At 46.3% G+C, this 16,133-nt stretch overlaps 1 protein-coding gene across 2 annotated transcripts in view; it reads right to left on the reverse strand.

Annotated features, from left to right (window-relative positions):
- SHC4 (SHC adaptor protein 4) overlaps positions 1 to 1,194 on the reverse strand; it is a gene marked incomplete at both ends in the record, with an annotated part of 122,747 nt that extends 121,553 nt beyond the window's left edge. For both annotated transcript variants that reach the window (XM_084240613.1, XM_084240612.1), the window contains one exon: positions 595 to 1,194. In XM_084240613.1, coding sequence (XP_084096739.1) covers positions 595 to 1,194 — 600 coding nt within the window. The remainder of the gene's footprint in view (positions 1 to 594) is intronic.
- Positions 1,195 to 16,133: the final 14,939 nt, after the last annotated feature.

Here is a 16,133-nt window from a genome sequence, read left to right on the forward strand (position 1 = left end):
ATGGCTGGTATAAACCTTCGGGTCTCAAACACTGAACAGATTTAAAAATAAGAAAGTGAAAATCAAAATCAACAAAAAACTATGAACCAGAGACACTTTTAGGGGGGCGGGGGTGGGAGGGGAGGGATTGGGGTCAGAATGGGGGGGCTGCAATTGTATGGGGAATATAACAATAAAACTTATTATCTAAAAATAAATAAATAAATAAAATAAAATTTTAATATGTAAAAAAAAAAAAATAAAATAAAAGTCTTAACTCTCTTTGGCCAAAATGTTAGGTCGAGGGGAGACAAGAAGATGCCATAATCGCTGTCCCTGCAAGAACTTACCTCCATATCTGGCAACTATCTACAGGTTAGACCAACTCATGTCCTTAAACCAAAAGTTGTCTGACACCAGTACAAACCAGGTATTTGCAGGGAGACTTGTAAGCCTTGCTCCCTCTTCCCTTGATCTGGTTACTCCATATCTTGTCGGATCTAGAGCCCAGTCAGGTGAGATGCAGCCCCTTGCTACAAACAAGCCAACAACCCACAGAGATGCCCCTTTCCTCAGGAGTTCTTAGAAAGAACACAGAGAGGGAACTGGACTTACCCTCACATAGTAGTTCATGCCAGTCCCCAACAGGTGCTGCAGAAAGTGCCTGTCCTGCCTGCTCCCAGGGGCTGGATCCGCAGGCCCAGGGAAGGGACAGGCATCTGGAGTTAAGGCAGCAGCCCGGTGCCCCACCAGCTCCCGCTGGGACGGCGGCTGTGGCTGAGGTGCAGACCCAGCCCGATTTAGACTGGTCTCTGGAGAAGCCGGGCTGCTGGGAGCAGGCTCCTGACTTTCCTGAAGCTTCAGCCGGGGCACCTCTTTGGTACCCAAACAAAAGTTTTTCAGACTCAGCAAGGTGGCGGGGTTGGCCAGCTTCACGCTGGCCAGGCGAGGGATCAGGGTGCACAGTGGGGTGGGGCTCTCCTGGGGCGCCAAGGTGGCATCTTCAGCTGGCAGGTGAGGTGCTAGGACGGGGTAGGGAGGTTGCTGCGAGCCCTTGTTCCCGACTGAGCCTCCTCCGGGACAGCTTTCGTCCAAGGAGGTGATGGACTCGTTCCGAAAGCGGCTGTATTTGGCCCTGTGCAGCATCCCGGGGTGTCCGAAGAATCCTACATACAGCACGAGTCCTGCCAGGCTGTCCTGACCGCGTTCTCGCATAGCCTTGGCAGTGCAGGAGCAGGGTACTGTTGCATAAACTGCCTAGTCTTCTGCGAGATGCACCACCATGGGGAACGCCTCAGCGCCCCGTGCAACTCGCGGCGGCCACCTCTCCAACTGCGGCCACCTCTCCAACTGCGCTCTCGCCCTGCGCCCGCCTCGGCTCCCGGCCCCTTCTGGGTGACAGCCCAGGGAGACGACGCCTCCCCAGCTGACTCCAACTCCTCCTGGCCCCGGCGGCAGCACCCAGCGTTCTCGCCTAGGATCCCTTGCGGGGGAAGCCCGGACCCAGCCTCGGGGCGGCGGGGATCGCTCACCGCCAACTCTCAGGCTCAGAAGCCGGCCGCGTCACCAGCGGTGCAGGCGCTTTGCAGAAATATTGAGCGCCCCCCACCTCAAGTCTCCCCTTCTGCACACAGGAACTTTCAAACCTGCTCCCTCCGGCTCCCAAAGGGCGGGGCAATAGCTGGTCTATTAACCCTTTATTTGTTCCAGTGATTGTTCGTTTGCAAAAGGAAAAAAAAAAAAGAAACTGCATAGATAAGTCAGAGGTCCTTCTGCCTGAGCTGGTTGATTCTGATGGCTGACCCCTCTGGGAAGAGCTTGTCTTGCATCCCTTCTTGGGCCACGAGCCCTGGAGTACTAGGGATGGGTGCTGCTCCACGGTTTTTTCCGGACTGGCTGGCGAGGCCTCGGCGTTCTTCAGCTCTCGCCCAGCCTGCCCACCCTCGCTCCAGCCTCCCTCCCTCCTGGATTCCTCTCAGAGGCTTTTTCAGAGCCCATTCGCTGCAGAAGGAGAAGATGTGCTGGAGGATTCGCAGAGTGTTGAAATTTTTATGAATGAACTTTGCTGAATGAATTTCTCTCTGTGTGTGCAAGCTAATAAATCTGTGAATGAAGCTGAGAATAGCTGTAATTGACTGATGGTCCCAGGGGTGCTTGGTTTTTATCCAATCAGATGGCAGCTTGATGACTCATGCACCATAAATATACTAAACTAGTAGCCAGGCGAAATAAAGCTGGAGGAAGAGATTTTATATTGTGATAGCTAACGAAAGGGTTAAGAGGAAAGGGAATCTTGACTACAAATCGTCAGCCAGTTGGGGAGGAGCAGGTTAAAAAGTCTACTTGTTGAGACGCAGGGAAAGCCAAGCAGAAGAGCTAAAAATTAGATCCATTGTTCCACAGATAATATTAGGACTTATGGTACATAACTCCTGTGGGAAGCCGTGATGCATTTTTCTTGGAAACATAGTTCTTTTTTTATTGATTGCTGGTTCCATCTCGGTCTAGTATAACTTCCTGTACCTATCAAATGCATTCTGAAGACACGATGACAACTGCAAGAGGCTGAGCACACAGGAAGCCAGGGATGGAGCCGGGAAAGGGAAATGCAGGTTCTTTCAGGAATGGAGACTAGGAAACTGCTGGAACACTGGAAGGATGTGGACATCACCTACCAGGAGAGACAAGAAAATCTCTGCTGAAGGTTACATTTCACAAGCTAAAGGTTTTTGCATCTAAAATTGTTTACTCATTCAAAAATTAAAATAAACCGGCAGTCATGGGAATTACGGGTGCCACCTTCATTGTCTTGCTGCCCATGTGCCAGCTTAAGGTTCATGTGTATTCATGACTCTGTGGCCTGCACTCCCCTGGTGTCCAAATATAGGTTCTGAGTTAATGGTAGCGTGTGACCAGCTGAAAAGGCATCATCGCTGCTTTCCTGCTTTTCCCAAGAAGTAGTACACCTTGCACATCTTGTTTGCTAAACCTAAGGAGATTTGTTTCTCCATAGGAAGTCTTTTTGCATCTCCATAAATCTTCCTGTACTTGATGACCTCTTCTTCCCAACCCCAAATTGGTTCCTGATAAAACTGAAGGGTGTGGCTCAGTGAGTTGGTCCTCAAACCCCCAGTTTGAAGAGACAGGCTCTGGGAAAAATCTGGAAGTAACCAATTTCATGCCTCTTACTCAATTTTCCTCTCCTCTTTTCCCTCCCCGACCCCTTTCTGCACCCCTCCCAGGGATCCCTTCCTTGCTGCCATAGCACAGATTTTGTGGCCTTAAAAAAGTTATTTCAAGGGCTTATCCCTTTAAAGCACTTGGCACTAAGCTCCCTGGGCGACAGAGAGCTCTAGTCCAGATCCTACGCCTGTCACCTCTCTGCTACAGAAAAGGCATTCGAGACTCCAGTTTACAGTAAGGCCACCCTGGTTTTACTTCTTTGTCCAAGCTCCACAGCCGGTGAGTGGCAGGTCTGATATGGAATCAAGTGCTGACTCACTCCAACTGCAAGCCCTTGACTGCTGAGACACCAGCCAGTGTGTGCAAGAACCTAGCTTCTGGGCCTCCCCTGGTGGTGCAGCAGTTGAGCGCTGGGCTGCAAACCTGCCCGCAGCCTCTGCAGAACCGGTTCGATCCCCAGCTGCTCCCCGGCCACCAGAGGAGGGTCCCACATACTGCGCAGACCTCTCTTGCCCTCAGCAGTGTATTTCATCACTCTGTTCTGTTACCCACTCTGGCTCTGGTGAATTCTCTCACCCACCCGTGCTTCTGACTGTACCCAGTGCTTGTATAAATAAATAAATAAATAAATCTTTAAGAAAAAGAAAGAACGTAGCTTCTACTCTGCACATGCTGAATGTTCGTTCCTGCCTCCTTCTCCTTGAAGATTACACTTATAAAATTCACCCTAAATACCTCCCAAGATTGCCAGGAGAAAAAACATGAATAATAGATAAGAAAAACCATTATTGTCATTAACCCATCAGGCACCATAACCTCCCTCATTGCTGCCTTTGGAAAGCAGAACTCTGCTTAGAGCAGTTAGGTGGGCCTCTATGACTCTGAGACATCCCCATGTAAGGGCACCTGCTGTGAATCAACAGGAAAGCTTCTTAAGGGACAACACATCCTGGCTGGACTTCTTGAGAAAAACAGGCAGGTTTAAGCAAGAGCTATATCAGACTGGGCCAGGCCAGTATTAGCCTGGTGCTGCTAGGATTACTTAGAGGACATGGGTAAAAATGCCTGTCCAGCTTTTGGAGGTAACCCAGCGTGGTACTTGGGGTGGAGAAAGGGTGTAGTAAAGAGTGTACAGAGGTGGATATAGAAGAAGACAGATATAACTCTGGGGGCTGGTAAGCCAATTGTTCCTTTGGAAGAAAGTAGAGTAGGGAGTGCCGACATGCTAGACCACGAGCTCTCCTCCTCCAGCCACCATTGCTAAGCAGCTCTTAGCAGACTTATTCCTGAAGAACCATCACCAGGCAATACCCAAGTCTGAAGAATTTTCACTGAGGATGAGTCTGTGAGTCTGACAGCCCATCCGTCAGGAATGGGCAAACATCATTGCCCAAGTTCTATTTTGGGGGGTAGAAATTTCCACAAGATGATATTTATATTAAGCCCCTGCCAGAGACCAAAATGCCATTTTTAGGATGAGAAAGTAAGACGGTGAGGAAGGGTAGAGCGCAGATGAAATGGCTGATAGGAACACACCTCTCTGGTGATTGCTGTTGACCCCAAGGGGCTTTCCCAGAACCAGGGCAAGCTAGAAACAGTTTTGGAAAATAGATATTTTCTTACCTGTTTAAAATAAGATAATGTATCTGGAGTGTAATATAAGGAGTTAGACATCATGTGCTTCTGACTGTACTCAGTGCTTGTATAAATAAATAAATAAATCTTTTTAAATAAATAAATAAATAAATAAAAGCTTAAAAAAAAGTAATGGAGTTACTTAGGGTCAGTTGCAAATCACCCCCCCCCACACACACACACAAAAAAAAAAAAACACACAGTGACTGAAGTTTAAAAAAATGAATCTCTTGGAGGTGAAATGTCCAGGGATATTGTCAACACCTGGCTATCACTAAAGTATATCTTTTGTCCTCATAGATCAAAATTGCTGAAAAAGCTCCTGACACTTACAGTCCAGGCATAAAACGGGTCAAAGGACAAGAAAGGACATCCCACCCTTCAAAGAAATATCCTGGAAGTGCAATCCAATGTTTCATATCAGCCAGAACTAAGTCACATGAAGTCTTCATCTGAGAATAAAGAAGTCTTTTGTCCAGGTACATTACTCACATAAAATCATAGTTTGTGACTGGGGGAAGAAGAAAATGGACAGAATAGAATTTTTTTCTTTTTTTTTTTTTGTGGGACCCTCGCCGGGGCCCGGGGAACGAACAACCGCTGCGCCACCAGGGGAGGCCCAGGATAGGATTTAAAGTTAGTATAGGATAGAAATGTCCTTGGTCAATGCGCTGCATTTTCTGCTTTTGCCTGTGTTCTCCTGCATGTGCACACACACACACACACACAGGAAGCTTTGAAATGACCTGTGTAAAAACAGTTACTGACGGAATAGAAACTTGCTTCTGCATAACCAGTGGGGTGGGTGGGCTCTAGGCCTAAGAAAGCTGGTCAGGGCTTCCAGAGCCAGCAGCAGGCAGTGACAGGAAGTGGATCCAGGCCCCCACAGATGGCAGTGGACGTGGTTACCTGGGGTCAGAAATATCTTACAAGAAGGAGTGAGTGGGTGTTGGACAGGTGGTCAGAACACAGTCATCAGGAGGTGTCTGACTCAGGAACAGGATTCTGATTCTAATTGCAGATTGACAAGAGAAAAAGCCAAAGACAGGGTCCTGGACGGATTGAAACTCTGGCACTGTGAACTGGTGAAACGAAACTTCATTCCCTGTCTTCTTCTTTACCAGGAAAAACTAAACATTCACTTTCTCAGGTTTCTTTGCAACTGCAGGAGTTGCGGGGATGTGACACAGTTCTGGCCTGTGACGTATCGTGAAAGTCCTATGGGGGCTTCTGAAACATCCTGATAAAGAGCCACAAAACTGGAGCCTGTGCACCAATCCCCCTGCCCCTGTTTTCCTGTCTTAAGATGTGTGACATCTGGAACTGCAGCAGCCTATTGCAACTGTGAGGGAACTGCCAACCAATTTACCAAGCCAATGGTCTTCACATCATTGAATCACTGAAACAAGATTAGTAACCACCTCTGGATTTGTTGTTATTGAGAAAAAAAAATCTTCACTCCTCTAAATCTCTCAAGCAACTCTTAGCTGTTACCTGTTACTTATAGGTCAAATACAGTGGCAAGACTAGGGTGAGTGAGCAGAGTGAGCAGGGCCAAATCCAAAAGGCCCTCAGTGATGTTCATGTCCTAATACCAGGAAGATGGCAACAGGAACTTTGGAAATGTGACTAAGATTACAATCCATAAAATGGGAAGATTAGCAGTCAGGCCCAATATAATCACGTTAGTCCTCCGAGCAAAGAAGCTCTCAGCTGCAGTAAGAATTGCAAGATTCAAATCAGAAAAAGGAAGAGAGATTTGAAGCATGGATTTAACTTGTTGTTACTGGCTCTGAAGAAGGAGGAAGGTTGCCATGAGTCAGGGAAGTGATGAAGGACCCCCAGTTGACAGGAGAGGTCTGCTGGGCCTTGTGGGTTAACTCCCAGGCGGGCTGGGGATCCAACTTGTGCTGCAGTGGCTGGCAATAGCTTGATAGCGCTGTCTTTAACCCCTGCACCGCCAGGGAGGCCCCTGTCCATTCTACTCTTGAATTGCTGAATGGGTTTTATGCTCAAATTTTCATTCGTATACTGGTCAAGTCTTGATTATCTCTCACTGAGACACACTCTCCACCCATCCAGTGCATTCTTATCAGAATTATCTTTCCTTCTAATTAAAAAGAAGGATCACATCAATTCCTAGATTAAAACTGTTAATGACTTGATTCACAAAATAAAATTGCAATCCTTCACCACAGGTAGCCCCAGTTGGCTTTTCAACCTCTTCTCCCATCCTTACACCTTGAAAATTCTATTTCTAGATTGGAAATTCTAATACACCACGCTATTGGCCACTGACTGAGACAAAGAAAGTCCATGGAAAAATGAAGGTATCCTGGTACAATTGACCTGAGAAGTTTGGCTGATACCCCGCCCCCACCATGTACCCACTCCCCCATCTTTTTCAGATCCCAAATATCACATTTTTGAATTTCTCAAAATATGTTCTCATATATTGCATCACAATGGGACAAGTGAGAGGTAAAATTCTAAAGTGGCATGGATAGTGACTGCCTTTAAATACAGTTGAAGTTGACATGTAACTTCAAAGTCAGACACATTCCCATGGATAATTCAGTAAGCTTTGTTGAGCCTGTTACACAATGCTTCAGTATAACACTGAAAGGACTTATTGCCCACCTCTTTACCTATTTCCTAGTTTATAATGGATTTTCCTACATGCATCAGTGGAGGTGATCAAACTGGAGAAATTTCAGGCGTTAATGAGGCGATCCATAAGGCCAGATTAAACCCTACTATTGTGCTCATCCCTTTGAAATCACCTGTAAGGATATTTGCTGATAAAGCAAATAATGAAATTAGAGAACTTCTCAGAAAGCCTAACACCACCTGTTCCAAGATAAAATGTGACCCACTGGATTCACTCTGGCGACTCAAGTCTAGCCAAGACCTGGAAAAGTAAATCAGGCCTATTGTCTGTCCATTTCCAAGAACCACCCAGGTAACCTGGTTACACACATGCGACCTGGAATAGGAGAAAATCACTGGTTCAGGAGCAAAGAGACTTGAATTTGAATTCTAATTCAAATCCTAATTCAAATTCTACTTATCAGCTGGCAATCTCTAAAACTCAATTTCCTCACTTCTAAGTGGATGATCGTAAGTATCAGTAATAATGATGATCTTACTTCTAAGTGGATGATCTTAAGTATCAGTAATAATGGCAAATACTTGTCTATGAAAAAGATTTTTGTCCCTTTAGACAGAAATAGAAATAATTTAAAAGGTTCATAGGGAAAGAGGTGACCTTATAGTAAGAGTTTTCATAAAGGTAAAATTAAATACTGCCTTTTTACTTCAAGATTGCCCTTTCTATCTGGTGTTTGTGATAATGTCTTTTTTATTATGAAGTAATGTTAATCAAAAATAGGAGCTCTTAATGTGGTTTTATGTGGGAGAATCAAAGTTGCTAATCCTATGTCCCTCTCCAAGTGGTTTTTGATACTTCTCCAAGACCATTATGTGTGAATTTACTTTGTGAACTAAAAACATGTGTACAGAGTGAGTTGTTATTATTGTAGTCTGCAAAATTCTCATAGCTTATATGATGATAAAATTGTCATCCAGTTGGCCCCAAAGGTCCCAAAAGAACCCACATGAAAGCAGCTCCATCCCCCATTTCCTGCCCACCCGTCCACCTCCCCAGGTCTCTCACGTGAAAGGAAGTCGGTGCCCAAGAGGCACATGCACCTCTGGGTTAAGCCCTGGCCTTCTGTTCAGGACAAGAGTTTCATCACAAGACTAATCTCCAGTGGGGTAAGTGATAACACAATAGACCCTCCTTCTAAAATGGCTAAGGAAACCCCCTGGCTTCAGAATCAGTGATGACACGGATGAATCCAGTTTGCTGCAGGAGAGCAACCTGGGGTGGGGGGCAGGGAAGAAGCAGCTATGTTTGCGTGCTAGCTGGGATATCTCAGGGAGTCCTGTCAGCCTTTGAGCTGACCACACCTTTTAAATGCCCGTCCACTTTCCATAGAAGTTCTTCATTGAAAGAAACAAAAATAAGCCAGAGTTGAAAATCAAATTCACCCATATCCCAATTTAGACACAATCCAATGAACATTTTCATACATAACCTCAGTATGTTTTTTCTACAGATAAACTTTTTCGAACAAAATTGTTTACTAATTGTGCATCATTTTCGACCTTCTTTATTCATTGAACAAAAACCCCCACATTTTTCCACATCACTGAATATTCCATGCTATTTCAGTGGCTGTGCAGTACCATTGTGCAAATGTGTCATAATTTAACAAATGGGGATGGGGTGAGGTTTACACACACAAACACTTACACACACACTGTAAGACAGTGGGAGTTCCTGAATGGCTGTCCATTAACAATGCTAATTGCAGCCTCTAGCTAAGGCTCTAGGAATATTCACCAATATTCACCCTACCAGTCTGTCAACTCTCTGCATATTTGACATTTTTATAAGATTTGATCGAAAAAAAAAATGTTTTTCAGTATTCTCCTATACATCCCTAACTATCTTAGAATGAGCTCCTAGAAGTGCATTGCAGAGGGTCAAAGTGGATGCCTGTTTTCGAGAAATGAGAGCTGGGTCATCAGTTTCCCCGCATGAACGCTGAGAGGTGGGGGGCACCTCCCCGGTTGGCGCAGCGGCCGGGAGCTGCTGCCCACACCGCAGCCGGCCGCCCCTGGCCGCGCGCCTCTGCGGAGCAGCCCGGCAGCCGCGCCCGCGCCTTGGCACCGCCTCCCTGAACAAGACCAGCGAGCGCCAGGCTGCCAGGCGCGCAGCATCAAAGTTGCAGGCGCCCTGAGAAGAAAAGGGCCTGTGTGCGTCCACGAAACTCAAAGCCCTTCTCCAGGCACAGCACTCCCGGGGGAGGGGAGAAGGCGCTGCAACTGGGTTTCACAGTGTGGGCAGTCAGGCTGTGGGTGCCCCGCCGGGACAAAAGGGCCTCAGTGCTGGAGAGAGCAGCCCCGGGGCCTGGTGGCAGCATAAAGGAAAGCTGTGTCCCCGCAGCACTCAAGTTCACCTTTGTCTTCTGAATCCAAGTCAAAGGGAGGTTACAGAAGAAGCCTGCAGGCTCTCCTCCCTCCTCGGGGGTCTGGTCGATAGGAATGGCCAAGTTCTTTCTCCAAGATGCTGGGAACTGAGATGAAAATAGAAATGTGCTTGCCTGCTAGCTGGGACAGTGGTCAGTGTTTAGGTCAATAGCTGCATCCTCTGGCCAGGGACAGCCAGGAGGGGGAAGCCAGTACAAATTACTGGAACCGCTGGCCGGAATGGGGTCAGGGCAACATGCTACATGGCTCTAAGAATTTACCCTTGGGGGGACCCTTAAAGGGGAGTGGGTGAGACAGGACTGGCAGGTGGATGAGTTTCCTTCCTCCAGACCCTAACCACCTTCAGAAGTACAGATGCTGCTACTGCTTCTCCGCAAAAAAAACAAAAACTTGGCTCTACTGGTACCTGATAACAGCCCATTGGTCAGCAGGGGAAGGTCAATGCTGGAAGGTTAAAGGCTGCCTTGCAATTGACCTTTGTCGAGTCTTCCTCTGGACTGAACGCAAGATCAGCGAGTTGAAACAGGTCTCTGTTGGCACCTAAGGGGGAAAAAAATGCTGTTGACTCAACCACCTCAATAATTCCAGTGACTTAAAGCAGAATGAGAGATAGTTTAATGAAGAGCAATCCACAAGCAAGATCCCCAAAACACACACACACACATCCACACACCCCAGTTACACATAAATTTTGTGACCTTACAAAATAGTTGAGATGATTTAAAAACCATCCTAGGAGAGACTAGGTGACTATGCTAGCAAAGAAATATGCTAATACACAAGTTTTGAATCCCAAACCTGAGTCTTGTTCCTACTTCTGCCACTTACTGTCTATGACTTAAACAGTTAATTTCCCCTCATTCAAATGCCTCACCTGTAAAATGGGCATATATGTTGCCCTAAGTGTTGCTGTGAGGATTAAAAGAAAAAAATATATGAACATCCTAGCACAGTAGTAAGTTTTCAAATAAAGCTCATTATTTACTTGTTTTTCTTAATTTAAAGTCTTCCTAACAGTCTTCCAAATGGATTTGAGGTTAATAGCAAAAATATAGAGTACACCATACATAATAAATGATTATTTTCAAGTTTTGCTCTGTATAATTCTTTTCATCTTTTATGGGAATGTATTAATCTGTTCACTTGTAAAATAAATATATTAAGAACCAAGTGAAGACAAACCAGAAGGAAATTAAGTTGACAGCAGAGGTGAGAGTAGAATAAGAGTTTGACAGAAAGTCAAGTTAACTTGCTAGGAATAGGATGTCGATTTAATTCCCAGCTGCCTATCAGCTAGACACAGAGGGAAACACGGTCATTTGAGTAACTCATGGTGTCCACTGATGAAAACAAACTTGTTTCTTAGGATCACAAGCTATTCTTTTTTTTTTAATATTTTATTTTATATAATTCTTACATCATTTTTCATTTTTGCACAATGTATTCATTTTCATTTTGGTTATGTTCCCCATATAATTGCACACCCCCCCTTATTTTGACCCTAATCCTTCCTCTCCCTACCCCCTCCCCCGTAGTGTGTCTCTGGTTTATAGTTGCTGATCACAAGCTATTCTTCTAGAAGATTCTTCTGAAGGTTTTTGTGGAAGTAAATGCCACACTTTTGTGAATATCAGCAAAATTCTTTAAGGGCAGAGTGAGTGCTGCATCATTACTTTCATAATACTCCCCTAGGATGGCTAATGTCAATGTGCATCTCAGCAAGGGCAGCCTCCAAGCAGCTTGCCTGTACCACCCCTGCACCTTCGCCTACCATGGCAGCGCTGCCTGCCTGATTAGCCCTTCATGGCTGGCACCCTGATACATTCACTCTGCAGCAATCCTGTGGCTGACCAGGGCCTCCTGCTAGCAGATGGCTGGGACTCCAAGCCAGCTGTTTACACCTGCACACTTGACTGCACCAACATCCAGTAATTCATGGGCAGCTATACATGAACCAGAGAACAAAAGAGACCTATTGTCTTAGAATGATCATATCTCATGAGCCAGCAGAAAGCTGATACGAAACAGAATACCAGAGGACAGCTAAGTTAGTCGTGGGTGAAGAATTTGGGCTGAGGAGGCAAGAAAGAAGAGGCAAGCAAGTTTAAGGAGTAACGAGAATGCCAAGAAATCATTGGGTAAATCACCTACACTTAAGGAGGAGGTGGAGGTTAGAGATCCAGGTCATGAGTAGAGAGTAGGTGACTATAGGAGACTGCTTGGGCCGCCATAACAAAACACCATAAACTGGGTGACTAAAACAACAAGCTATTATTTTCTCACAGTTCTGGAGGCTGGAAGTCCTACATCAAGACATTGAGAGGTTCTCAGTGAGAACTCTATCCTGGCTTATACTTGGCTGCTTCCTCGCTGTGGACTCACGTGGGCTTTCTTTTATGTGCTCATGAATAGAAAGTATGCTCTTGTGTCTTCCTCTTACAAAGACACCAGCCCTATCACTAGGGCCGCACCTTATGTCCTCATTAAACCTTTATTACCTCCTTAAAGTCACACTGGAGGTTTAAGTTGTCAATGTATGAACTTGGAAGAACACAATTCAGTCTGTAACAGGAACCAAATTCAGGGTGGAGGGAGTGTCTCTAGAACATAGCAAAGGAGAAGATTCAGCACTGCCAAAGAGGATCTGATTTCAGCCAGTGGGCTGTTAGATGCAGGCCAGTTCTACCCTGTGAGGGTCTGACAAGGATCAACGCATGGCCTCATGATCACAATGAGATAAAGACCCTATAAATCAACCCCCTGGCTCTGCCGTGACCTGTGACCTTGGGACAGTCACTTAAATACTGACAGCTTCAGTCTCCTTATCTGTAAAAGAAGGTTCACGATATCTACCTACTCTACTCAGAAAATTGGGGTGCAATGAGGAAGAGGAGTGTGGAAAGAAATTCCCAACTTCCCCACATATACACAACCCAAATATACAAAAACACTACAACCTATGAAGCAAAATGAAATAGTGGATATGAATGTGCTGGATAAATTGGGTGCCATATAAATTTTACGTAAAGGATGATATCACATGAGTGGTGATGACAGCAGTAGAAGCTACTCTCTGGCATCCTGTCATCCCCTCCCTGGCCTTGTCTGTGTGAGCAGTGCTGCCTGGGCCAGGGGCTCACCACAGCTTTGGCAGTGGGAGACCCCATGGTGGGGACCATCCTCCTATTGCCAGGCTGAAAAGAGAAGGTCCTGACCTTCCGGTAACATGTCCAAACACTTCGTCCTCAGCTCCTCATCTCTCTCCCTCTCTGCCGTCAGTCTCCTCCCAACACTTAGACGTTGGGGAGGCAGGAACAGGTGGAGATGGAGCCTCAAATCCTCCTAACACAGGTCTGTGTCTCCCTTTTCTCACTCTCAGAGCTGTGACTGAATCATCTGCTGTGCCCTGAGGCTGGAGTACTGTCCCCCCCCCACCCCCCGGGGCTGAGGGCTCACAGGGCCCCAAGCACCATCCCCAGGCCTAGTGCAGGGGACCCCACACAGCAGGACACAGTGCAGGGTGGAAAAGGCAGATGTGAACGCTGCTTAGGAAGTGCCCCATCCCAGATGCCCTGGCTTTAATGGCTCTTCTCTGGGAGTCAGGTGACAAGAGGATATAAAATAAGCTGCCATTTCTGCATCTGCCTTGGGAGAATTTATCTGAGCCTCAGTGTCCCTCTGTGAAAGGGGAAAACCCCATCCTCACAGGGAAGCTGTAAGCGTGAAGTGAGAGTATATAGGGGAAATATTCGTGACAGGACCCCTGGCTCCTGGTTGGCCCAGGCAGGGCTACAAATGAGGTTCTTGTGTCATTGCACTTACTTTCTCCCTCTCCCTGTTCCGCCTCAGCACCTGCTATCCACATATTGTACATTAATCATATTATAAAATTAGGGTTTTTTTAAGATTTATTTACGCATACAAGAACTGGGGTACAGGCCAGAGATGCAGGGGGTGAGAGGATTCACCACAGGCAGAGTGGGGAACAGAACAGGCAGACTGACTGAAATACACTGCTGAGGGGAGCAGCGGCCAAGTCAGGAGAGGTATGCTGCGCCATGTGGGTAGCTCCCTGGCTGGGGATTGAACTTCTGCTGCATTGGCTGTGGACAGCTTCACAGGTTGTGCCTTAACCCCTTGTGCCACCAGGGAGGCCCCCAAATAAGCTATTTTAAGATGATTAAAATCACCTTTTAGTCAATAGCTATCATGTACCAGGAATTATTTTAAATGCTATGTATTAAGCCTTAAACTCTGTATTATTATTCCTGTTTATCAGGTGAGGCAGCTCAGTGGATAACTGTCCAAAATGAGATTTGAATCCCAGAATGTCTGAACCCAGGATCTAACCCATCAATTGCTTCTTGCCCATCCTGATATATTATAATTTGTTTCGATTGCCTTCTATAATCAATGGCAAGGATTTTAAGGAACAGCACCTTGCTTGACTCCTGTCCCTCCTCTGGTACCTAGCTAGCATAGTTTGGCACACAGTAGGCACACAGAAAATGGCCACCTTTTCATGAACACATGTATCGTGTGCTGTCCATGCACATTGTCTCACCAACGTGGTAGGAATTACTATGCCTATTTTTCAGACAAGAAAACCGAAGCTCACAGAGGTTATGCTGTGCCTGTGGTCAGTGCCACTGCTGCCCTAGATGTGCCTGACTCCAGAGGGCATGTGCTTAACTGTGAGCCACATGGTCCTCCCCCAAGCACAGGGACACTCGATCCTTCTGGAAGGCAGTACCACATGTGCAGAAATGGAAGATCCGTATGTTTAAATGAATAAAATCTATCGCTCATTTATGCTTACACATATATGGTTGTATGTAAACACATACACATGTATACATACACACATGTCTTTACATACACATATATGTTGGTATATGAATAGATTAGCTCTGGAAAACTGTTTCCAGGAAGTTTCTTCTGGCAGGAGAAGCTAAGAAACAGGAGGAGACTTGCTGTTCACTGTATACTTTTTGGTACCTTTTTAATTTTGAACCATGTATAGCTATTGCCTACTTTAAAACAATTAGTGCTTTTTAAAAGACTGTTATATATATATATTTTTAAATAGAGGCATGTTTTATTTATTTATTTGTTTGTTTGTTTATACATGCACTGGGTACAGTCAGAAGCGCGGGAGGGCAAGAGAATTCACCAGAGCCAGAGCGGGGAGCAGAGCAGGCAGAAGGACCGAAGTACACTGCTGAGGGGAGCAGCGGGCGGCAGGAGAGGTCTGCGCGCCACATGGGACCCTCCTCCGGTGGCCGGGGAGCAGCCGGGGATCGAACCAGCGCTGCAGAGGCTGCGGGCAGCTTCACAACCCAGCACTCAACCGCTGCGCCACCGGGGAAGCCCAAGACTGTTATATTTTTGATGAAAAACATACTGGATCCAGGAGACCCAGATTTTAACCTCACCTCTGCCACTGCCATCTCTGCCAAATTAAAGAATAATCAAATTTACTTTTCGTTTCTTCATTCAGAAAATGGGTTTAGGAATGGCCTCCCTCACAGGGCCAACCGAGTTCACCTGCACAAAAGTTTTTAGCAAGGTGCAGAAGTCCTGCAAAACTACACAAGGGGCATCTCCAGCGTACACACACCCATACTGGCAGCCCGAGGACTGTAAGAGCAGCACGGCCTTGAGGAGGATTCCTGACTAGGTTAGAAAAGAGGTTTGAATACTCGGCTTACTTCTGTGACTACAGCAGCATGAGGCACCAGAATGAAAGCTCTCAGCAAGCGCTTGTATTTTCTCTTCTGTCACCATCACACGGCCACCGGAAGTGGTTTCACTGTCCTTGGGGTTTAGGAACAGTGACGGAGGTCAAAAGACAGCGGGAGCAAGGCAACCCTTTCCAACTGATGGAGGCCGGTCTGCTTAGCAGTGTCCTTTGGGGGCCACCCTAATGCTCTTTCTGCGTGGCTGGAGAAGGGGAGCTGCAGGGAAACTGCAGTGTTGTGGGGTTACAGAATTTGGCCATCTCTGCCTCAGGAGTTCTAGGATGCCAACTCAGCAAGCACAGCCCTTCTGGCCAGAAAACAATGCTTTCTTAGAGGATCTATTTTCAAGAGTAGAATTGGGGGGAGGGCGTGGAGAGAACTCCTGGGGATTTTCTAGTTTCTGAGGCACAGGATGGAAAAGCCTGGGGATTGGAAGATCCCTAAGATGACTCCAAAAAGGTCTGGACCATTCCCCTCACTTCTCTGTGCCTCAGTTTCCTCATCCGTAAATGAGGAAGTTGAATTGAATCATTTTTG

This window comes from Talpa europaea (assembly GCF_964194135.1).
Source record: "Talpa europaea genome assembly, chromosome: 8".
In the NCBI taxonomy this organism is placed as follows: Eukaryota; Metazoa; Chordata; class Mammalia; order Eulipotyphla; family Talpidae; genus Talpa; species Talpa europaea.